At 42.7% G+C, this 25959-nt stretch overlaps 1 protein-coding gene across 1 annotated transcript in view; it reads left to right on the plus strand.

The window, feature by feature from the left end:
- BMP6 (bone morphogenetic protein 6) overlaps positions 1-25959 on the plus strand; it is a 160194-nt gene that overhangs the window by 102137 nt on the left and 32098 nt on the right. The window contains exon 2 of the mRNA XM_033216151.1: positions 21435-21627. Within this exon, the coding sequence (XP_033072042.1) occupies positions 21435-21627 (193 nt within the window). The remainder of the gene's footprint in view (positions 1-21434; positions 21628-25959) is intronic.

Raw genomic sequence — 25959 nt, forward strand, 5'->3', positions numbered from 1 at the left:
CTTCAGCATTTCCCTGCTGAGAAGCTGCGTCAGTAGAATGAAGCTAGGTCAGAGAGCAAACCAGGGCCCTGCTTTGGGTTAGGCTTTGTGCACCACCCTAATGACTGCGAAAAATATCCTGAAAAGGTTTTTGCTCTGAGGAGGAGGACTTTTGAGGGTTACCTGCTGGGAATGATATCATCTGGTTTATATTTCAAAAGGATCATTCTGGCCACTGTGTAGAGAATAGGCTGGAGGGGCAAAGCAGAACCAGAAAGGCATGTTAGGTGGCTCTTGCAGTGGTTTGGATAACAGATGGTGATGGTTTAGTCCACAGTGGTAGTGGTGGAGGTGGTGAGCAGATTGGGTTCGGATAGATTTTGAAGCTAGGGCAGGCAGGATTTGCTGGTGTCGTGGAGGCAGGTGTCCAAGAAAGACAGGAGTCAGGGGGACCCTGAGCTCAGAAGAATTCAAGAAGTCGTATAGTCATGTTGTGGTTGGCGGAAGACAGATCTAGACTTCCTGATTGGCCCAGATCTCCTGGCGATCTTTCCAGAGCCACTTTGAGCAAGGGCAGTGAGTAGCAGGGGTCTCCGTCTGGCTTGGCACCTTCTCCTGGAGGCTATTGTGGGTCCTCTAAGAAGGGACTCTGTCTCTGTCAACCCACCTTTGACCACAGACGTTTACTGATCCTTTCTGATTGATAAACAATAGAGGGAGGAGGTTGTGTGATCTTTTAATTTATCTCAAGGATATCAAAGGGGAGGGGAAGCCCTAAGGGAATATCCAGCTAAATAGGAAGATACCATTCAGTCTATTTGTAGTATATTTTAAAGTCTGTTTCATGTGCAAATGTGAACTACACAGAGGTAATCTGATAATCCCAAAAGGATAATCTGATCATTTCAAAAGGGTAATCTGATAATCCCAAAAGCTTATTAACATACCTTGTAGATAATAGATATCCAGTTAGTATTTGTTGCATTTAGTGATTTGTGGTTGAATATTGAGTGTTGCTATTTTCTGGAACCTTGTATTGAAGTCTCTTCCCTATATTTGTGGTTAGAGTCACAGGTGGGATGAGTGTCAGTGTTTCCAGTATTTTCCAGATGAGGAAAGTGAGATGGGAAAAGGGGGAAAAGGCATTTAACCGAGGCACTTTACACCACTGGCTCATTGTCGATCAAACAGGCAGAAGAATCTTTCTGCTATATCCCAGGCATTCACTATCGGGATTCACACCCTGTTTGTATCATTGAAAAATGCGTAGACTTCAGCTGGATAAGGTGGCTCATACCTGCAATCCCAGCACTTTGAGAGGCCGAGGCCAGAAGGTTGCTTGAGGCCAGGAGTTCGAGACCAGTCTTGGCAACATTGTGAGACCCCATTTCTACAAAAAATATTTTGAAAACTAGCTGGGTGTGGTGGCCCACACCTGTAGTCCCAGGAGTTCAAGCTTACAGTGAGCTGTAATTGCATCACTGTGCTCCAGTCTGCACAACAGAGCAAGACCCCACCTCTAAAAGGAAAGAAAAAGAAAGAAAGAATGAATGAAAATGTATAGACTTTAATTCACACTGACCTTCTAAGTTTTTCTTTGGTTGACCTTTATTGACATTGTTATGTCACAACAAAATCTGGCCATCTCTGAGAACTTATAAAACTTCCATGGTTTTTAGGCCAGGCGCAGTGGCTCATGCCTGTAATCCCAGCACTTTGGGAGGCCGAGGCGGGCGGATCACCTGACGTCAGGAATTCGAGACTAGCTTGACCAACATGGAGAAACCCCATCTCTACTAAAAATACAAAATTAGCTGGGCATGGTGGTGCGTGCCGTAACCTCAGCTACTCGGGAGGCTGAGGCAGGAGAGTTGCTTGCACCCGGGAGGTGGAGTTTGCAGTGAGCGGAGATTGCATCATTGCACTCCAGCCTGGGCAACAAGAGTGAAACTCAGTCTCAAAAAAAAAAAAAAAAAAAAAAAAAACTTTAGTGGTTTTCCAGAGACGAAGTATTTCCCCAAATTGTCATCTGAAGTACACACCACTTCTTCCAACCACATGGGCATCAGCAACTCCACTATGACCAAAAGGCTGCATGTCTGAGAGAATATTCCCCAGCCTTCTTCCCTATTGGCATTTTGAGGCAGGGACACACGACAGCAAAGTCACTCCAGACCCTGATGTAAAATAACTCCTCTGTCCACCACGTGGCCAATATTTCCTTTTCCTGCCTTGGCCCTGCCTGGTCACATATGCCAGCTCTGCAGCCAGAGGACCCCCAGGGATGAAGTGGGCTCCCGGTACCCTGTGAGTTGAGACCACGGTCCCCCAGGAGCATGCATCGGTGCCTGAGGGCGGTTGGCAGTGATGGCCGGCTGTGTTATGTGTCATTCTCTCTCTGTCTGCGAGTCTGGTTGGGTGGACTTTCTGCTTGGTTCAAAAAGCTCTCAGGAATCAGCTTCCTGTTCTCTTACAGGTCGCTTCTAGTCAAGTTTCTTCCGCTGTAGGTTTCACGTTCACTTCCTCCTGTTCTTACTGTCCTCTGTGGCATACACCTTTGATGTACTGATCTCCCAGGTGGCTTCCTAATCCTCAGGATGCACCAGAGGTCAGAGGAGCAGTGTGACCACACACCTGGAGGGGCCTGAGGAAGTGCCTTCTGTTAGCCCAGGTTTGAATGACCTGCAGGCTAGTTATGTTATTCAAGACTTACGTTGCACTGGGCTCCTTACTGCCAACTTCTGGGCGTTTGAAGGTTATAAAAAGAGAAAAATCAAAACTCAGACCGTCAGTTGCGCTGATTACTAATCACTTTGGTGGGAGATTTTGTGGGAAAGACACTAATAGTCAAAGGTGGTTTGAATAATCACCTGTGACTTACCTCATTCCGATTTTTCTTTTGACTGCTTATTGCAAACACCAGATAGGAAGAGCAAAAGGCAGAGCAAAGCGTCTGCTGCAGGTGAATCAAGATGTAGCAGGATTTTGTCCCAAATATGCACAGCCACACAGTCACCTCTCGTGGGAGCACAGTCCTGTGTGTTTGTCTGTCCACGCTGCATGGCTGATTCCTTTCTTGATATATGCTTCCTGTCTTTTGTGGGGGAGGTACTCCTTGGCATCTCCAGACAGACCCCTCTCCGCTCCTCTCCTATCTCTTGTCTTCTTTTTGCCCTATAAGTCATGACGTTTTAGAATTTCCATGCCTCAATGAGTCTGGAATGTTGGTACAAATCCACCCCAGCCCTGCATCAACCTGGAAACCAAGGCAGCTCTTCTTGGGGCCTTCCTGCCCATCTCTACAGCTTTCTTCACCTTTTCCCCAACCTGCGGAAAGGCCTGCTTGCTGATCTCATCAATCTGTGATTTGAGATCTTGAAAGAACCAAGATCTTGTGACTCGGCAGGGGGAGCTACCCGCCATGTAGCCCCACCCTGTGCCCGCCCCACCCCCGTAGCGCCCTGCGCGGACCTGCTGCGCTTCACGGGAAAACAGAATGTTAAGTGAGCAGTTTAGCTTGGACTTAATCCGGAGGCAAATCAAGTAACTTTAGATACTCTCTCCATTGTGTTCTCAGGAAGATGAAGTGAATCACCGGAGCAAAGAATGTGCTCTCTGGTGCTACACCAATAATAAAGTACAATGTTTTGAATTAGAGGAGGCAGACAGAGTAACTGAGAAACCTTTGGCTGGTCACTTTGTTGTTTTTTTGTAGCTCCCCCTTCCCTTCTCTCAGATACATGCTTGGATAAGAATTTTCTTCTCCAGCCCAGTATTTCCTAAAGTCAACCCTGCAGTAAAACGACAAGGCCGTGTTAGACATGGAAATTATTGCAGAGCAACAAATCCAAGATTGTTATTTCACCAAAGGCCCCAGGAAGTGGAGATGAAGAACTGTGAGAGCATAAGCCTCCAACTCAACCCAAATATGTTTTTCTTGCCCCACTTGTTAATTAGTAAATCAAAACCAAAGGAAAAATGCAAATAAGCGCATGCCACGAATCTGTCATACTTGAATGTTTCCCAGTTTATTTCTGTCTTTCTGACTTTATCCTATCCATCATTCTCGTCATCTGTGAGTAAAAGCACCCAAAAGCACCTTGGTAGACTGGAGTCAATTTGGGTCTTATAAATAAAACTGCCTGAGAAATGACAGGATTCAGGCGGGGATATTTAGTTAACTCAGAAGTTAAGTGATTTATATTTTTTAAGAACAGAAAGATGGGAGTGATAAGGCACTATTTTTCTCTCTTTTAAGTCTCTTACAGGTGTTTTCTGTTTTTGTTTTTGTTTTTTCTAAATCATATATTCAAATACTGGAGCCTGGTGAATTTTTTGTTTGCTTGTTTTTGGTCATTTAGGAAGCATTGCGTATTCAGATAGACATTTACAATCAAATAGGGCTGAACGCACCAGCACAGCTGTTGCTCAAAAGGGACCAGGAGGCCTGGTTGCCCCAGAAAAGGAAAGATATTCTCCAAGAACGGTCCTGGGAGAAGCATTTTGTTGTGTTTTTGCAAGGACGTGGGGATCCAAGTTTTGTCTATTAAAGGAAAGGAATGGCCCTGTTCTGTTTGTGTGTTCAGAGCGCACGGCTGTGTTCGGAGACATTTGTGCACCCTGCGGTGCTATTTTCCATCCTCTTGTTTCGAACCCCTGGGCATTTAGACACATGTCCTGCCCACAGCTCAGCATCTGTGATCACATGGTGGTTTAGAACTGAGGTCTTGGTTCTAAACCAAGGAAAGAGTCAAGTGTCTGTCCCTTGCTGCTTCCAGGCCAGGCCAGCCAGCTCTTGAGAAATGTGGCTCCTTCAGGTTACTCATTCAACAAATACGTACTGGCCACTGCTATGTGCAGGTACTGTTTCGGGCACTTGGACTGCATGACGCAACAAAGCAAAATTCCCTGCCTTCCCTTGTGGGGCATACCTTGGAGGGGAGTTGAACCCTCAGCGGGAGCATGCCTGTTTTCTGTCTCACTGGCTACCGTTTCGGTGTTGTTGAGGTAAAGAGGAACAGCCGTGTGCAGATGCCCCCGATTAGGGATGTGTCCTGGCCACAGCTACCCAGGGCTCAGGCCAGCCTGGGCCCATCACGAGGACCAGAGGTTGGACAGACCCATGAGAAAGGACTCTCCCTGTGTCCCAGGGCTTGGCTGTGCTGCGAATAATAGGCCGTCTGATGCGGTGTAACTTAATAGGAATACGAATCCCCAGTAGCCCTGGGAACCAAAGCAAGGAATTGGCCTCTCAGTTACTTTTAACTTTCAAAACTTGAACATTTCCTTAAACCAAATAGCTCCATTGTCATGGTCAGAAGTCCACTGTGGAGAAAGGCAGGATTTAGTGTTGATTTAAGCTGCCACCCAATGAGAGAAACTGTTGCCCAGTGGAGTTTGACTCTCAATTTTTCAAGGGATGATTTTCCATCTTGTGGACTTTTTATGCATGTCTTCTCTCTGTCTTTCCTTCCTTCCTTCCCTACCTCCCTCCAGAAATTTTGATGGGAGCAGGAAAATTTATTGGTCAGGTAAGGGTGTATATGAAGGAAAACCTTGATGGTAGGGATCCTGATAAGTAAGGCTCTCAAAAAGAATGCAGTTAGCCAGGCACAGTGGCTCACACCTGTAACCCCAGCACTTTGGGAGGCTAAGTCAGGAGGGTTGCTTGAGGCTGGGAGTTCAAGACCAGCCTGGGCAATAGAGTGAGACCCCATCTCCACAAAAAAATTAAAAAGGAAAACATTAGCTCTGCATGGTGGTGTTAGCCTGTAGTCCCAGCTACTCAGGAGGCCGATGCGGGAAGATTGCTTGGGCCCAGGAGGTCGAGGCTGCAGTGATCTGTGATTGCACCACTGCGCTCTGGCCTCGGCAACTGAGGGAGACCCTGTCGTAAATAAAAATGCACCATCTGGTGTCATGTAGCACTGTTGGGTGTCTGCAGAGCATTTTGGTCATAGGGTCTCGTTTCCCTCCCACCACTTCATACATAGGCGTTACTACCCCACAAGTAGAGGGAGATTGGTCACCAAATCAGTAAACATGGGCAAATCCATACTAAATGGGTTATTGATATTACATTCCAACATACAGTAACATACTATTGTCTTTGTTTCCAGATTTTATGGTCACTCTATAGAAGGTTCAAGGCACTGAAAGCAGTTAAGTCATTTGATGCTGCCTTTGGAGCTCACATCTTCAGCCTGATGGTCCTGTGTTCTTCTCTTCCTATTAGACTCCCGACTTTCAAAACAGAGACAGTCACCATTTGACCAGGGCTTATCACTTTTCAACTTTTCCAGGATTTCTTTTGGCAAGAGCATACCCTCTCTGTCTCACACGTGAGCTCGCTCTCTCCACTCTCTCTCATATCCACGTTCCATCTTCCTCCCCCTCCCCTCTTCCTACAGTGTTGCCCTCTGAGGTACCCTTTTTTCTTTTGACTATCCTAAGTCTACAGACTCTGTCTATTTCTCCTTCTCTTAGTCTCTCTGTGACTCCCCTGGATTAAGCCTTGTTTCTGCTCAGACTCAGCCAATATTCATTGTGAGCCTACTATGTGCCAGGTGCCGTGCTGGGCTTATCACTCAGTATTCACTGATTCTCCAGCCTCTTTCTGCTCAGAGATCCTACATAGTTAGCCCTGGAGTGAGGGTGTTTAGCTAATCCCCTTGTGTTTGGGGTGGGCTGTAAAGGAGCTCTGATGGACCATCTTCAGCCCCTCCAGAATGACCTCTGAGGAATCAATCAGTGGCTGAGAAGGAGAGACGGAGAGTGTATTGGTCCGTTTTCAAACTGCTGTGAAGAAATATCCAAGACTGGATAATTTACAAAGAAAAAGAGGTTTAATGGACTCACAGTTCCACATGACTGGGGAGGCCTCACAATCGTGATGGAAGGCAAAGGAGGAGCAAAAGTACACCTTATATGGCGGCAGGCAAGAGAGAGCATGTGTAGGGGAACTGCCCTTTATGAAACTGTCAGATCTCATGAGACTTACTATCACAAGAAGAGCACGGGAAAACCCACCCCCACGATTCAACTACCCCCCACCGGGTACCTCCCACAGCACATGGGGATTATGGGAGCTACAGTTCAAGATGAGATCTGGGTGGAGACACAGCCAAACCATATCAAAGAGGAAGAGCAGAAGAGAATGGAAGAGGTATATGCCCCCAAAGAACTGAAAACACATACTCACATACAAGTATATGCCTGTTCATAGAAGCACTATTCACCATAGCCAAAAGGTGGAAAGAGTCCAAATGTCCATCAATGGATGAACAGATAAACAAGATGTGGCATGTATCCACACAATGGAATGTCACTCAGCCATAAATAAGGGTGGAATGCTGATACATGCTATAACATAGATGCGCCTTGAAAACATGATACTAAATGAAGCCAGTCACAAAGGATCACATGTTGTATGATTGTATTCATGGGAAGTATTCAGAACAGGCAGATCCAGAGAGGCAGAACACAGAATGATGGTTGTTACCAAGGCCGCAGGGGAGGAGGAAGTGGGGAGCTTTTGCTTACGGGCTTTCTGTGGAGGCGATGAAAATGTTTTGGAACCATTTAGAGGTACTGGATGCACAACATTATGAATGTACTAAAATGCCACTGAATTGTCCACTTCAAAATGATTAATTTTATGTTTGTCAATTTTACCTCATTGAAAAGAATGAAAGATAAAGGAAGGAATGTGTTAGAGGTCTATTGCTTTGAATTAAGGATGCAATTTAGAAATCTGGCCTGACTTTCCTATGCATGGTGACCTTGTGATGTGGCTTGAGTATAATTGAAGTAATTTGAGTGGATTAATTTCCTTCCTTGGCTTCTTAAAATTTAACATGCTTGAAGTTGGCATCCTGAATTTAGAATACAAAGCAGTATGTGGATTAGTATTCTGGGCCAATAGTGCTGCTGCTTAAAAAAACAAACCCGGACAGATGTGTTGAGCAGGTTCTCCAGCTTAGCTGTTTGCATCTTGGAGAACTGGTCCTGGGTCCTGGGGAAAGATCACTAGGGCTGGGGTCAGAAGCCTGAGTTCTGTTCTGCCTCGTTATGCCCATGGGGGATACTGCAGAGCTCAGGAAAAAGCACGAAGCAGGACCCAGTCCTGGCTCATACATGTGTTCAACACACATTCTTGGGCACCATGTACTAAGCCCTCTATGGGGTGTGTGAAGGTGAACATGACATGGACCCTGCCTTTGAGAGACTTGCAACCCAGCAGGTAAGGTAGACACGCAAACAGCTGATCGTTCTGGTATGAGGTAGGGGTTTGATGCTGAAGATCTCCATGGGAACTTATAGAGGTCTAGAGTTGAGGGTACTAAAACTACCTGGGGGTGAGGTTTGCTGGAAGAAGATAACTAAGGAAGGCTTCCTGGATTCAGTCTTAAAGAAAGATTTAAAATATTGCTGAATTACTGCAATAAACCAAATGTTCGTTTCCACTGCCCTGCAAATTCGTATCTTGAAACCTAACCCCCAAGGTGGTGGTATTAGGAGGTGGGGCCTTTGGGAGGTGATTAAGCCCTCATTAAAGAGATTAGTGCCCTTATTAAAGAGGCTCCAGAGAGCTGCCTCACTGCTTCCACCATGTGAGGGCACAGCGAGAAGACAGCCATCTATGAACCAGGGAAGAGGCCCTTACCAGCACCTTGATCTTAGACTTCCAGCCCCTAGAACTGTGAGAAATACATTTCTGTTGTTTGTGAGCCACCTAGTCTATGATATTTTGTTACAGCAGCCCAAATGGACTAAGACAGTTACCCATTATGTATTGCAAGTAGGTGGTTAGAGTAGTAGCAAAACAGGAACTGTTAAAACTGAGTGAAAACATGCTTATGAAGAGTTTCAGTTTGGTATTTTGCACCAAAGCATTAAGAAGAACAAGAACACTGTTAAGAGAAGTAAGAACACTGATGTACCTACCCTTGTTTTATGGCTTTAATTATTTAGGATGACATAGGCGCACCAAGTCTTTTCAAAATTTGGGTTCTGTGACAGTCTCAATCCAGGAAGTGAGAGAAGGAAAGGTCACTTCAAGGGCAAGGATATTGTATGAGGAAGGCGAAGTCATGAGGTCCTGGGCAGTGTGGCGGGACAAAGAGAGCAATTTAAGACCTTCAAAGGTAGAGTTTAAGGTGGAAAAAGGTGAGGAATAAAGCTGGGAAGTGGCTGTGGGATACAGGCTGAAGGGCTGTAGGCAGGCGGGCCTGTTGCAAGTCAGACTTGTGACCCTGGTACTAGCTGCAGTGTGGAGAGTGGATGGACATGGGGCAAAACGTGAGGCAGTGGGACCGAGACTCTGCATGAGGGCAGTGGTAGTGAAGGGAGTGGGACCCACTGGGTTTCAGATACTTCTAGAATGGTGCTGTCCAGTAGAACTCTCTGAGCTGATGGAAGCATCCAACGATGTGCTCTCCAATACAGGAGCCACCGGCCATGTGTGACTCTTAAACACTTTCAACGTGACTGATGTGACAGGAACCAAATTTTACATTTTAATGTATTTAAATAGCTCCCTGTGGCGTAGCTTCTATATTGGACAGTGTAGTTCTAGAAGGTAAAAGCAACAAGAGTTGATGATTAATTGGGCAATTGAGGGTGGCAGGGTAGACCGAGCTAGAGACAGGCAGGTTAATGTTGGCTCCAAGTGCAAGAGATATCTGGGGGAAGAAGTATGCCCAGCAGTAAGAAAAGCCTCTTTGGAGAATGCTGGGCTGGAGATAGAAATTTGAGAGCTTTCAGTGTTAAATATGAGAGGTGAGATCATAAAAGTGAGTAGCACAGGGAAGCCACTTCACTACTTTTGGCCTCAGGTTCCTGTTGATTTGATGGTGGTCATAATATTTGCTCTGTCTACCTTCTGGGACTATTCTGAAAAATTTAGATGAGATTACGTGCATGAAAATGCTTTGTAAACTCTTCAGACATTAGGCAGAGTTTACAACATCTTGAGGAGTGGAGAGGAGTGTGTCCCACATGTTATTTTCCAAACATGAAAGATAAAACAAAGACTTCAAATTCTGGAAGTATTGCAGAGTAGATCATCTGCAGGGCCTCCTGCTAAAAAACGACAAGATCCAGGATAAACAAAAGCAAACTTGCCTAAAGTATGAGTGTCACGGGCTCAGGGACAGCTTTCAGGACTCCCCTGTGGGGGTTTCCATGAGCAAACAAACATAAAAGTTGGGTTTCTGTGAATGCAAAGACCAACACTACCGCTGATCCTGAGACCAGCTCAGAGTCTGGGACAGGGTAGGGGGGAGCTGTCCCTGAGGTTCCCACATTAAGCCGGGACTGTCAAAGGGAGATAAAGTGGTTCTGGCTGGTGGTGGTCCTCACAAAAACAAATGCATATCTTTTTTTTTTTTGGAAAGAAAAAAAAGTAACCCAATTTAAACATTCAGGATGAATTTCAATTAAAAACTACCAAAAAATCAAAAATCTTCAAACACACAAGGAAATATACCACCAAAATGTGTATCCTCAGAGTGATGGGAGAGTAATTTCAGTCCATGAAGAACTTCACATATGGGAGAAAGGGGACCAAGTTAGAAAATGTAAGACAATAATATAGAAATACAGAAAGAGCCAGGCGCGGTGGCTCATGCCTGTAATCCCAGCACTTTGGGAGGCTGAGGCAGGCGGATCACAAGGTCAGGAGATCGAGACCATCCTGGCTAACACGGTGAAACCCCATCTCTACTAAAAATACAAAAAATTAGCCGGGCGCGGTGGTGGACGCCTGTGGTCCCAGCTACTCGGGAGGCTGAGGCAGGAGAATGGCATGGGCCCGGGAGGCGGAGCTTGCAGTGAGCCAAGATCACGCCACTGCACTCCAGCCTGGGCGACAGAGCAAGACTCCGTCTCAAAAAAAAAAAAAAAAAAAAAGACAGAAAGCATGATAGTATAATAAATAATAGTAAATATATGACAATTTGCCATTGAAAATGACAGCGCAAACCAAACAAAAAGTGAGCAATTTGAATTTTTTTTTTTTTAATCATTAAGGTGGAGAAACTAGAGTGTGGTGACATGTGCCTGTAGTCCCAGCTACTTGGGAGGCTGAGGTAGGATCATGAGCCCAGGAGTTTGAGACCAGCCTGGGCAAAATAGCAAGGCGCCAACTCACAAAAAAAATAAGAGCAAATAAACAAAACTCACTAATAGATGATTTGAACTACACATTAAACAGTGAAAGAGAGAATTTGTAAACGTATAAATAGAAGACTATCTAAATCTAGTCCAGAGATCAGGAGATAAATGGTATAAAATCAGTAGCTAAGAGATATGAACATTAGAAAGTCTAATATATATCTAATTGTCATTTTTGAAGGAAACTCTAAAACAGATGGCAGAGAGGCCATAATTGATGAGTGACTGGTTGAGAATTTTCCAGGACCGATGGGAGCTAGGACCCCACAGACAGATGAACTACGACGAAATCTGAGCAGGGCAGGATGAATAAAAAGAAACACACAAGTAGGCGCAAAACACTGTAGCAAATGCAGCCTACCAGAAGACCTTGCCATTGTCAGTGGGACCACAGAACCCAGATCCGCCAGGAGGGAATGCTGAGTCTGAAGGGATGAATACAGGCTGAGAGTTCTTCTCTTAGTCATGTGGAGGATATGGAGCCGGTTGTTCCTCTGCAGTGGAAATCAGAGGTGTGGGAGGAGCTTTCTTTTTCTCTTAGGCTGGCCCATCTGTGTTTTGACTGGAGAGGTAGCAGTTTTTCTCAAATGTGAAAAAAGGCGTGTTGTATAGACTGATTTTTACTAAATGTGGTCTGATTGCTTCTTGAAGGCAGCCCTTGTAAGGGGGCAAAAATGTGGTTATTTGACATTAATGGAACTCTATCAAGGCTGTGATTATTCATTTGAAATCTTTCTTCCTGACGCATGTTTATTGACTTCAGTGCCTGAGTGTGCTCCCTCATAGAAGCCAGGGTCTACTACTAATTTCCATAATGAGACGTGTATAGTGGTAGCTACGAGCATCGCCCCAGTTTTTTTTTGTTTGTTTGTTTTCCGAGATGGAGTCTCGCTCTGTCGCCCAGGCTGGAGTGCAGTGGCGTGATCTCGGCTCACTGCAACCTCTGGCTGCCGGGTTCAAGCGATTCTCCTGCCTCAGCCTCCCGAGTAGTTAGGACCACAGGCCTCTGCCACCAAGTGCTTCTGGCTAACTTTTGTATTTTTAATAGAGACAAAGTTTCCCCATGTTGGCCAGGCTGGTCTGAAACTCCTGACCTCAGGTGAGCTGCCCACCTCAGCCTCCCAAAGTGTTGGGATTACCTGTGTAAGCCACTGTGCCCGGCCTATCTCCCCAATTTAAAGTGACATTAATACCTATATTTGGGTATGAAAATGGTTTTAACTTGATTTTTTAAAAATAATAAATGACTGGCTTACACCTGTAATCCCAGCACTTTGGGAGGCCGAGGCGGGCGGATCACAAGGTCAGGAGATCAAGAGCATCCTGGCTAACATGGTGAAACCCTGTCTCTACTAAAAAAAAAAAAATACAAAAACTTAGCCGGGTGTGGTGGCGGGCGCCTGTAGTCCTAGCTCCTTGGGAGGCTGAGGCAGGAGAATGGTGTGAACCCAGAGGCAGAGCTTGCAGTGAGCAGAGACCACGGGCACACTGCACTCCAGCCTGGGCGACAGAGCGAGACTCCATCTCAAAAATTAAAAAAAAAAAATGATAAATGACTATTAACCCTTTCTACTAATGATATATAGGTGCTTAATATCCTAAAGCTCTTTACAATGCGTGCACTGGATATCTTCTTAAAAAGTCATTTGGAATAAAAGGGTAGCCCCAGAGAGTTTTGTTGTTCTGGATCTGGATTTGGGTGGTGGTAATATGGATCTATACACGGGATAAGGAGTCATAGAATAATACACATACATATGCAAAAAGTGCTGTGAAAGCTGGTGAAATCAGAGCGGGTGTGGTCTAGTGAATGTATTGAGCCAATGTCAGTTTCCTGGTTTTGATCTTGTACTTCAGTTATGTAAGATGTTACTATGGGGGGAAACTGGGTGAAGGGTGCATGGGGCTTCTCTACTGATTTTTCAACTATTTGTGGGACTATAATTATTTGCGATTAAAAAAAAAAGTTTAAAAATGTCATTTGTAGCATGGCAGCCAGAAAAAATAAATTCTTCTTGGTATTTGTGATTCTTATAGAACATGAATACAAGTACTTAGAAATATTGGATGAACCCTGGAGGGTAAAGTCTTTCATTTCACCTTGGTCAAAAGTGAATTGGAAAGTTCAGCTCAGTGTCAGTATTACTGTTCAAGGTTATATGCTTGGAACTAAAAGTCAAAAGGCCGCTGTCGTTACAACCCTTGGAAGACCAGCCAGAAATGTTCTTGTTACCTAAAATTAAATAAGCTTGTACCATAGCATGAAAAATTGCTTACATTAGTCAGTGGAATGACCATGTTTCAAAACAATTTCAAGTTTGGTATGTAACTGTAAATGGAAATGTGAAATATTTGGAAAATGTAGGATTTATTGGGAATTATTGTAATTGTCTTAACTAATCTAGACTAAACCAGAGAGTAAGTCCAGTTAGTGGGAGAATGATGAATATGTGATTACTTTTAAAGTAAATGTGTTAAATCGATTGTTCTGTTCTTTTCCCTCTCTGTTGTTCCCCTTTTTATTTTCTCTTTTATGTTTGTAGTTTGAGATAGGCAGTGTCTTTGTTTTTCTCTGGACAATTGTAATTGAAATAATTCAGACTTAGTCAGATACCATTCAGAAAATATCTATATTAAAATATCTTTATTAGCATCAAACAAAGCAGTAGTGAGAAAAAGAAAAATCTTTAGACCCAGGAAAAGTGAACGTACAAATTAATATTAGGATGAAAAAGGAGAAACAACCATAGATAGAGCAGAGATTAAATAATGAGAGGATTCTATGAAAAAGTTTATGGTACTAGTTCGCAGCAACCTGGATGGAGTTGGAGACCATTATTCTAAGTGAAGTGACTCAGGAATGGAAAACCAAATGTTGTATGTTCTCACTTATAAGTGGGAGCTAAGCTATGAGGATGCAAAGACAAAAGAATGACACAATGGACTTTGGGGACTCAGGGGGAAGACTGAGGGGGGCTTAGGCATAAAAGACAACATGTTGGGTTCAGTGTGCACTGCTTGGGTGATGCACCAAAATCTCAGAAACCACCACTAAAAACCTTATCCATATAACCAAACCCCACTTGTTCCCCCAAAACTATTGAAATAAACTAAAATTTTAAACAAATTTTGGCAACAAACTTGAAAAATTAAAACCTCTAGAAAACACACAGACTTAAAAAGAAACAGATTCAATGTTTGTGTTTAAAGGAAAATGAGTAATTTAAAATGTCCCCCAATAGAAAACACCAGAATCAAATGATTCTAGAGATAAGTCTGCCAGATTTTCAGGAAGTATATTCCTGAAAAGAAGGAGCAGAAAGGCTCCCCAAATCATTCTAAGAGAAAGTGCAGTAGTTCCCCCTTATCCACGGTTTCAGTATCCACGGTTTCGGTTTCCACAGTATGTTCTTGGGGTCTGAAAACAGTTGAGTATAGTACAGTAGGATATTTTGAGAGAGAGAGACCATTTTCATATAACTTTTATTACAGTATATTGTTATATTTGTTTTATTATTAATTAATGTAAATTAAACTTTACATTTATTTTCCTAGGCATGCATGTATAGGAGGAAACATAGTATATATAGGGTTGGCACTAGTCACGGTTTCAGGCATCCACTGGGGGCCTTGGAAGGTATCTCCCTCAGATAAGAGGGGAAAATTGTATAACTTGAAACCACACAATGCCGTAGGAGATGAGAATGTCGCCAGTCTCACTTATGAACTCAAACGTAAAAATTCCAAATAGTACATATGAAAGCAACCCTCTAAACCTTCTCATTAGGTCCAATGCTTTGCAATATGTCTCTTGTTTCCTATTATTTAGTCTTAACAGTACTGAACTGGACTCTAACATCAGACTGAAAGTCAGAGTCCTTGCCGCTCTTCTGATTTCAAAGGCAGTGATGTGAATGTATCATCATTAAGAATGTCCTTAGCTGTAGGTTTTGTTTTTGTTTTTGTTTTTAATATAGACTCATTATCAGGTTAATGGAGTTCTTTCTATTCCTGGTTTGCCATAAAAGAGACTTAAGAGATAGAATAATAAAGTGTCATGAGTGAACACTGTTTGGCTCCTGATTCCAACAAACAAAATTTAGACAGTTGTTTCGATATTTGAGGAAATTGATCACTTTAACAATTTCATTATTATTATTTTACGGAGACAGGGTCTCACTCTGTTGCCCAGGCTGGAGTGCAGTGGTGTAATCATAGCTCACTACAGCCTCGCACTCCTGGGCTCAAGCAGTCCTCCTGCCTCGGCCTCCCAAGGGGCTGGGACTACGGGCAATGCCACTGCACCTGGCTGCTTTAACAATTTTTAAATGTACCGTTCAGTGGCATTAAGGACATTCACACTGGTTGTGCCACTATCACCACTTCCTCTCCAGACCTTTTTCCTCTTCCCAAACTGAAACTATGTACTTGTTAAACATGAACTTCCCATTCCCCTCTCCCCCAGCCCCTGGTAACTACCATTCTCCTTTCTATCTCTATGGATTTGACTAGGCTTGATACCTCATATACGTGGAATTATACAGCATTTGTCCTTTTGTGGGTGGCATATTTCACTTCACATAATGTCCTCGAGGTTCATCCATGTGGTGCCATGTGTCAGAATTTCCTTCCGTTTTAAGGTTGAAGAATATTCCATCATAGGTCTATACCACATTGTGTCTATCCATTCATCCGTCAATGGACATGTGGGGTTACTTCCAGCTTTTGGCTGTTATGAATAATTCTGCCACGAACATGGGTATACAAATATCTGTTCAAGGCCCTGCTTTTAATGCTTTTGCGCATATATCCAGTAAGACAATTGCTGGGTCAATGCTAATTTTATGTTTGTTTGAGGAATTGCTACACTATTTGCTATAGTGCTGTGCCGTTTTGCATTCCCATCAGCAAAGCACAAGGGTTCTAGTTTCTCTAAATCCTTATCAACACTTGTCAGAAAATGCCCATATTTTTAATAGATCTCTATGAAGTATGGCTGAAGAAGGAGAGGAGTTACTGGTCACCGTTGCCTGCACAGCAGCCATGCCCACCTATGACACATAAGCCATTCACCCGCTGACAGGCAGACGACCCTCCTCCGCACAGGCTGCCTTGCTCTTAACCATAAGCAGGCCTAGGTTTTCCACGTGAGCCTGCCTGTACAACTTCCATCATGTCTCTAAAAAGGAAAGGGAAAGGAGGAGAACGGAACACTGTATGATTTAGTGATACACACATGTAGTAGAATTGTTAGGTTTTAAAGGGCAGGAGAGGGATAAGCATTATTCCTGATGTGAGGGGCCTTTGGAGAGAAGCAGTTGGAGAGGATCAGGAACGAATACAACAGTCTCAGTCACTCTCTGGTTTTCAAGTTGGGTGATGGTTTCCTTGATGCTTTATTATTATGCTTCATTACCTCCATAAATTGCATACATTCTTTTGTGTGTATAATTACATAATTTACATTTAAAATCTTAAACCAGCGATTCTTATTCCTTAAGGCTTTTGTTCCTACATGTTGGCCAAAGGTCTAGGACAGATCAGAAATTTCCACTGGTCTAGTCTGAGGCAGAAAGGAGAGAAGGGAGTGAGTTTTATACAGCCACATTTGTGCATTATGTCCTCCCTATTTTATTTAGTAGTGAGAGGACTTTTAGAAATGCAGTGGTAGAGTTAGAGCATGCAATATGTTGTTTTGTTTTTATTGTCCTTAAAAACAGCAAACAGAAGAAGCAGATAACCTTGTGTAAGGTGACTACCATTTCAAAAACTGTCTTGACTGGTCCTTGAAATTTAAAAATTCTAGGAATTATTGCCTCAGAGAACACAGCACTGCATTCAGGAGCCGGCCACCAAGGCTGATGCTCAGTGAGATTTCACTGACTGCACTTTCACGGAATGCCTCACTCTGATTGAAAAAGCTAATTTAGAGGGAGCAGCCGTCAGCCCTATCTGTAGACTCGTGAATACATTTGGATTATTCAGCAAAGACATACTCCAGGCTCTGAGAACCTGGATTCTCAAATAACAGCCAGTGATGATCACGGCTAACATTGACTGGGCATTGACACCATGGCATTGGCTATTTAGTATAGATTGTCTCACCTAATCTTTAGAAGTGTTATTATTTCCATTTAACTGATACTGAAACATTAATATAACTTTAACTCAGTATCATATAGGTAAGAAAAAGAAAAGCTAGAATTCAACACAAGTGTAGCAGTTTGACATGTCACCAACACTCTTGACTACGACTTAATTGTGACCACATCTGACCCCATCATCAGTAAGCCAAATGCTAATGGGTATAAAGTAGGCACTGAGGGCTGAATTTGGAACTCAGCCCTCTCCCTTTCTCTCCCATTGATATTTCTTGAACTGTCTGGCATTTGAGGACTCTTGACTCATATAGCTTGAATTGCTGAGCTCATTGGAAACATTACTGTTGTACCATTGTGGTGTTCGAGTGCATATATAGGCAGTAACTTAATTGTATTTATTTCTTATATCCCTATGAGATGTTAGCAAACGCGCTGTGTAAATTCAATCGCAGGCAAAAGAGTGCGGGGAAGGGAGGAGTTCTGAGCAAACTTCATGAGAGGAGTGAGGAAGGTGGTATAGCTTTGAGGTAAGAGGCACAGGAGCAGCTTAGAAGACCAGAGAGTAATAGGATGAGTGTGAGAGCTTAAAGGGGTATGGGTGGCAATCAGAGTCTCTTGGATGGCACTAAGGAAGCCATGCATTTTCTTCCAAGGAGGATAAAGGAAAAGAAAGTTCAGAGTGCTTCACGATAACGTTGTTTTGGTAGAGGAAAAATTGGAAAATCCACATATGAGGCAATGGGTTCTATTTTACGTTGTAATAAAATGAATGCTTTGAACTGTGCTTCTGTTTTCTCATTTTTAGATTCTTTATCTCCTCACATCTTCAAATCTGTGAGCATTTGCCAAGATTCTTCCTTAGTCGTACATATTGCCTCCCAGCATTGCACAATCCTTGTCCTTAAGAGTTGCATGCAATTTATCCCCTTCCTGGCATGGTTAGACTTCCCTTCTCTCTCCTCCCTCCTCTTGTCCTCCTGTCCCCCTTTCCCTTGTTGTGTTAGTTGCCTATTACTGTGTGACAAGTCACCCAAAACATAGCGGTTTAAAACAACAGCGAGTTACCGTCTCTCACGGTCTTGTGGAATGACCAGGTTCAACTGGGTGGTTCTTCAAGGTCTCTTGTGCAGCTGCAGCCAGATGGTAGCTGGGGCTGAGTCAGGCAAAGGACATCCAAGGTGGCATCTTCATAACACTTCTGGTGCCTCAGCTGAGGTGCTTGGGGACAGGCTGGACAGTTTGTGTGTTCTGTCTCTCTCTTCTCCCACCCACCCCCCATCTCTGTTCGCCTCTTCCACCCTTCTGTGTAGCTTTGCTACATGGCTAACTTGGGCTTCTTCACAACATGGAAGTTTCAGAGTAGTCACACTTCTTATATGACAGCTGTCTTTCCTCAGACAAGCATTCCAAGAAGCCTAAGTGGAAGGAAGTTCAAAGCTTATGACCCAGCCTTGGAAGTCACTCAGCACCACTGTTGAAGACTTTCATTCTGTTGGTCCAAAACAGGTCAGAGAGCCAGCCACAGAGCCAGCTTAGAGTCACCCGAAGGGAGCAGACCACCCACGGGCATGGATGCTGGGAGGAGTGGTTTATGGGGGATGGCATACCTCTCAAAAGACCAGCTACCACATTTCTCCTTTATTAAAAATGTCTGCCCCTTTCTCTGCTCCTTATAACTGAAATATCTTAAAGTTACTCTCTTACATCTTATTTCTTATATTTTTTCTCATTGTTTATAGTAAGGAAGTTTATTGAAAGACTTCTTTAAGGAATTCTTATACATGCTCTCCAGCGAATCTTAAAATATTATTTTCATTTAGTAATATTACAATTAGGCCTCCAAAAGGCTCTTTGAAGAAAAGCTGTGTGACTGTTTTTAGAAAGTCTCTTTGGAAAATCAGATTTGATTCACTTTTTAACCAATGATGATAACATATCAAACTTAAAAGGCAGATCGGTTTTAGGAAAAGTGATACGCTGTCATGTGTGGGTGTCCTCGGGTGAACTTCCCAACAATATTGCTTTTCATGCGTAGCCACTAATTAGAAAACCTGCTCTCTTGTTGGGGCTAAACTGTGGTTTACTTTTCTGGCTGGACTTCTTTTTGCTTACATTCAAGCTTTTACAGAAGCCAAAGCTTATTCTTTTTTAACCCTCAAAATAAAAAAAAGAACTCGAATCTAAAAAATGTGTTGTGTAATTACATGGCAGTTTCAGAAATCCTTTTTAAAAAATTGTGTACCTATAGATGGCTTAACTTAGCTTCTGCAAATGCCATTGAGGACTTAGATTCTTCCGGGGAGTTATTAGCTTTTCTTTTCTTTTCTTTCTTTCTTTCTTTCTTTTCTTTTTTTTTTTTTTAAAGAAGCTATATCTCCAAAGCTTTTCTCTGGTAATTATGAAAAACAACATGTGTAAGAGAAAGTGGGAAGTTGGAGGTAGCTAATAATTATTTTTTCTACCCACAAACCTTGGGAAAACTCGGCTAAAAGGATTAATTTGCTCATGAGATTTCACTTTGGTTGCCATTAAGGAAAAACAAACAGGAACAGCAAGGCAGAAGTATTCTTGACTCTGGGGAGAAGTGTCAAGGGTTTATGGTGGGACGCAGAGCACTGCTTTTTTCCTTTTACAGCAATTATAAGTGAGGCATCTGAAGTTTGATATCACTTTTCTCACACAGGACTTTGTATAGACATCTAAAAGCTGACTGAAAAATCGTCAGTAATTGCAATTTCTCATTTGTCTTCATGCAGGAAAAAGATTTTATTTTAAAAACGTATTTTTTCTAGCTTCATTGGGGTGTAATTGACAAATATTGTATGTATTTAAGGGGTACAATGTGATTTGATATACTGATTATACATTATGAAGTGATTACCACTATCAAGCTAATTAATGTGTTTATCACCTCACAGAGACACGGCTTTATCTTTTTGTGGTGAGAATGTCAAGATCTGCTCTCTTAGAAATGTTAAGTATACAATACAGTGTTATTAACTCTTGTCATCTTGCTGTACGTTAGGTCTCCAGACTTCACTCGTTGTGCATAACTGAACCTTTGTACTCTTTGACCCTTTCCCCGGTACTCCTCCCCTCTCCCAGCTCCTGGTAACCTCCGTTCTATTTTCTGCTTCTGTGAGTTCCACTTTTTCAGATTCTGCATATAAGTGAGGTCGTGCAGTCATTGTCTTTCTGTGCTTTGCTTATTTCACGTCACATAACGTCCTCCAGGTTCATCCATGTTGCAAGTGGCAGAATCTCCCTCTTTTTTAAGACCAAATACAAACGCATTTATGCACATATCACATTTTCTTCATTCATCCTTCAGTGCACAATAGGTTGATTCCATATGAAAAAACCTTTTAGAGTCTATCCTTTCCCTGCAGTGTTTTCTTTTTTTCAATGTGAACCATGAGAAAATGGCAGTGGCTCTGTTGGTGATTTCCTTCCACATCTTTGTGGCTTCTACATGCAGATTAAATGGGGGTTCCAGCAACTTCCCGGTGTGGAGAGTCCCCGCCGCTCAGAGTCATGCAGCCTTCAGGATCTACCAGTAGGAGGGGGGCATAAACATTTCCACCGAACAGGCAAAATGTGAAGACCCTTTACACTTCAGGCCCAGGCAGAATGCTTTGCCTACCCCCATGCCCCACCCTCAGCCATCCCCACCAACATTCAGCTCAGGGCTGTCCCTGGTTATGTCGACCGCTGATGGTGACACGTGAACCAGCCTGAGGAGGGAAGAGTAGCTGGGAGGAAAGGGGGCCAGGAGGGCATAACGGGGCCAGGATGGGCAGACGGGTTCTTCTTCATTGCTTCATTAATTCTCACACCTTTTCCTGTGAAGTCATATTCTTCCCATTTTTGCAGATGAGAAAACTTTTTAAGCCAAGAGTTTTCATAACTTGGTCTATGCAAATTCATTCAAATAACTATACAAGCGGAAGTATTTAAACTAAATAAAATCTAAGAATTTTGCTTAATCTTGGGTAGCATGAAGGATTTTCATCTCCTCCTCATGGGCCAGCCAGTGGTCTGTTCACTAGCCGATCCCCTGAATAAGCTGTGGGTAACTGGTAATCCACCTGTGAAGTCAAACGGGGAAACTGCTGAGGTGAGCCCGTGGCACTTAGTCAAGTAACAATAGTTGTCACTCTCTCTTGTTTAATCTTATAGTGGAGTACGACAAGGAGTTCTCCCCTCGTCAGCGACACCACAAAGAGTTCAAGTTCAACTTATCCCAGATTCCTGAGGGTGAGGCGGTGACGGCTGCAGAATTCCGCATCTACAAGGACTGTGTTATGGGGAGTTTTAAAAACCAAACTTTTCTTATCAGCATTTATCAAGTCTTACAGGAGCATCAGCACAGGTATGAAGTCTCGAGAAAGCCCCAAAGGTGGGGCTGGCCCCTGTTTCCCACCTTTTGTCATGACAATAAATCCCAACTATGTCAGTGCAGGGTGACTTGGAGTTCAGAGGTAGCGTGTGAGTACGATGAGGTGGGTGTTCTAAATGGGAGTGTTTCGCTGGTGAGATCTTTTGCTATTTGATTCTCCAAATGGCTATCTTTTCCTAAGAAAGCTGGTGAATGTATTGATTATAAGCATCCTTTGTGATCAGATAACTCCATAATTTATTAGGGATAAAATGTTCCCACTATTGTTTAGTCCTCATTTTGAATGATAGGTGAGGGTGGCTAAAATAAATTCATACATTAAAATCATATGATGCTTATAAGTGATAATAATTCCAGGGAATACAGGCTGTGTATTTGTGCACATAAGATACACATACACACATGTATCTTTGAATAAGCTTGTGTGTGATGGATTTTTTTTTTAATTTGCATACAAGGGAGCAATAGACTTTTTCCATGTCTGTATTATTCTTGTTTCCTGAAACAAGGCCAGACCATTTTACAAAAGAACTGCAGTGAAGCATGTGCATGGAGCTGCCTAGCAATACAGAAAAACTTCCATGGAGTGATTGCTGGAGGACTGCAAGGGCTGAGGGATGAAGTTTTAGAGTAGTTAGTATAGAAGAAGTCAATACACAGAAGCCAGTGACCTCAAATTTTGCTTAGCATTTAGGGGTCAGTTTAGTAAGTCAGTGAGAATCAAGGCCTTTATGCACAGTAGATTAGGATTACCATGTAGTTCTTAGTGAGTACAAGGTGGAAATTAAGCAGGTGATGTGATGGTCTGGCCATCATATGGCAGCTACAAGGGTAAAAATGAGGGAAGTGAACATATAGGGGGAGGGAACTCCACACTTCCAGACTCCATAAGGGATTTGTCAGCTTTGGTTTGATAAACCAAGTCTAGGTTCCCGCTTTTGGTCTTGTGAGTCTATTGATTTCCCAAGAATTTCCAAAGGCTTAAGAATGACTTTCGTTTTTCCTGAATATAATGATCTGTGTGTGCGTCTGTCACAAATACACACACTGACCTCATAAGGAACATTAATTTGCCCTGTGAAAGGTTCGTTTTCGTTTTGAAAGCACTGCCAGGATCCAGCCCTTGTGCATATTTAAATCTGTAATGGGGAAACACAGGAGGAAAGACAGATGCCATGCTTTGGGACATTTCATGGTGTGAACGTACATGCTGATGGTTATAGGTAATTTTTAGCTAGGACAGCTGAATAATGAGTAAAATATAGCCATTGTGGTATCTTTATAATGGGCCACAATCCTGGAATGAAAGGGAAGTCTTCTGATATCTGATTCTCACTCCTAAATAAAAGTATATTCAGTGGCTATAGTACTGAAGGCCTCTGTTGAAAAGTACATTTTTGTTGCTAGATTTGTCTGTTAATACTTCAGAGATAATTGGAATTCACTGACTCTTTGGAACTGTTTTAGCCATTGATTTTCAATCTGCCTAATTATTTATTCTATTATATTTCTCTGGTTAGTATAACCTACTGGAATCTTTTTGGCTCAGAAATACATTAGGAATACATGTTTTTCTCCGTCCTGCAGGAAAACCTTCATAGTGAAAACCCTAGGTGGGAGTTAAGCGACTATGGCATTTTAAAAAATTGTTATTTGTTTTAAAAAGAGAGAGAGAGAAAGTTAGCAGAACATTTGTAAGGTTTATACTGAACTCCAGCCAAAAAAGAACAGCTGCCCTGTGCTTAGGATGGTGGTGTCATACTTCCTCGAGGCCAGCAGTGAGTTTGGAAAATAAAACCCTGAATGGTCCGAACCTTTGATGGCTCTCTATCAAAGCAGAGAGTTGTAGTTTCTTTGCCTTCTAGGATGGGAGCATTTGGCACCTGTGCGTTTCGTTGTTGTGCATAGGAGAGGGGAAATTCTGGGAGAATTGGGAGAGTTTCATGCTTTTGAAGGGCTCTAGTTTGGCCAGGAAGAGATTTTCTTTTCTTATCTGTGGGCCAGGAGCCCAGGCCTCCTGCCGCCTCCTAGCGATCTTCCAGAGACTTCCAGATTTAGCTGCAGGACTCCTTCCGGGGGAAGGTTTGATCTCCCCATCTGTACCGTCTTGGGGTGTCTTGGCTGAAAACAATTCTCCAGGCTTGTGAAGAAACATATTTGTCCAATCTGTGTTTAAGTGAAATTTGTAGTAGTTGATGGATTAACTCCATTTAACAAGTGTTTGTGTTGCAAAATAGTTGGCCTCCTTGAAAAAGAAAAAACAGTCAGGGTTTTAAATGCTGAGTCACACACTCAGCTGGGGTGGCAGAAGTTATGTGTCGGGCCTTCTGATATTAAAGGCAGTTACGAAGCCTGACCCAGGGAGCGTCAGGGAAGATTCTTGCAAGATGGGCTTTTGCTGTGAACTCTGCACAAACATGTTCCTTTGACTGAAAGGAAATCACTGGACCAGGTAACTTTAAAAAGAAAAAAAAGGTGGATACTTGAATAGATGGTGCTTTTAGTAAGAACAAGGAAACACTTGATACTTCACTCAAAAGTTGAGAATAAGCCTTTAGATGGAGTCTAAGTCATGGACGATTTGAAGTAACTCATAGATTAGAATGGAATCAGCAACCTAATAGTGAAACAGTTTTTGCAAAAATTGTAGTGACAATGGGAATCTGACTTAACTGACTCCATGTTGCTTCTACTTGGCTAAACTGCTCTTGATCATTCTTGTGCAGAGGCCATGGTGGTCCTTTCCTGGAATGGATCCCCTCCATGTTTAAAAATTGAAACTGTATTTGTAAAGAGGTCACGAGGTTAGAATTATGGTAGGGGGTTGGGCTTTGCTAAAGAAGAGGCAAAGTTAAACAGTGACCTGCCATTGACTAGCTTGCTTGTCCATAAGTTGCTGACTGCCCCAGAATCATGTAACTGGGGCTCACAAAGTGTATAACTTCCCCAACTACACCTATAGATAACACCACTATTGTGAAATCCAAAGAACTGGTCTTTGAGGTATTTTTCAGATTTAGTGTTTTGGCAGTCCACGAGATGCCACCTGGTCCTGAGATTCCTTCCCAGGAACTGACTCAGCTGTGTGAAGACAGTTTTAGACACTCCTGTGATTTCATCCTCGATCAATCAGTGATTTCAGTTCCCCAGCTCCCTGCCTGCCAAAGCACCCTAAAAAAACCCTAGCCTCCAAATTCTTGGGGAGGCATATTTGAGAAATACCTCCTGTCCTGCTAGTTGGCTGGCCCTGTGATTATTAACCTCTCTTTGCTGTAATACCTGCTGTTTTCAGTGCATTGGCTTTTCTAGGCAGCGGGCAAGAAGAACCCATCAGGCTGCAACAATAGTCTGCATCGTTAAGCTTGAGTAGCACAGGATGCCTTTGTGCTTTTTTTATTTTTAGAAGTTTACTCCATGGTACTGCATAGTGGTTAAAAGATGACTTTGGTGTTAAAATTTGGTGTTGTAAATCATTGTGTCCTTTTGATGATGCAGGTAAAAAATTGCATTTATATAGTAGGTACAGTTTGGAAAAGGCCTTCTCTTATGTTTTCTCATTAGGGTTTTACCAGGACCCAATCAGATAGACAGGGCAGGCATGTTATCTTTGAGAGAACAAAGTATGGCACATATGAATTTTGCCAAGACCAAATAATTCCTAAACTGTTGTCTGCTATGCTTCCTAAAAGTCACTTCGATGATGTGGGTACAGTCTCAAGATAAAGATGAAGTACTGGAAAGAGGTAAGCAACCTCCTTATGACACATTAACACCTCCATTTCCTTAGGTTTGAAGCAGACATCCCAGGGATGCTTCTGTTTGAATGGCAAATGAGAGAGTTTCATGGGTAGTGAAGATCTGTGTCTGTTAGAATTCAGACTCTAGTACTTGGATGTCTAACGCCTTCCCACAGAAAACCTTTGCAAAACTTTATTGAACTCTTGATCAACCACTGGTCTATTAACAGCTTTTCTAGAGGAGGGAGTAGAGGGGAAGAAAGACTGGAATAAATTTACACAAAAGTATGATATATTTGTCAGTTTACTTCTTTACTATTTTTTCTGTATTGCATACATACTAAGCTGACTTCACACCGAGAGTATAGACTGCTCTGAATAACTTTTGACCTTCCATAGTCACGCATGGTAGCATCATGAGTACATGTTTTTCACAACATGCACTCATGACCTTTATTCTGTAGCACCTTTATATTAATAGTGACATTTTGAAGTCTTTAGAGAATATCATTTTCTTCTACATTTTTTATTTGGTTAAAGGCGTACTTTTACTGTTGTAATTGAATTT

This window comes from Trachypithecus francoisi, unplaced genomic scaffold (genome assembly GCF_009764315.1).
Source record: "Trachypithecus francoisi isolate TF-2019V2 unplaced genomic scaffold, Tfra_2.0 Lachesis_group10, whole genome shotgun sequence".
Classification (NCBI taxonomy): Eukaryota; Metazoa; Chordata; class Mammalia; order Primates; family Cercopithecidae; genus Trachypithecus; species Trachypithecus francoisi.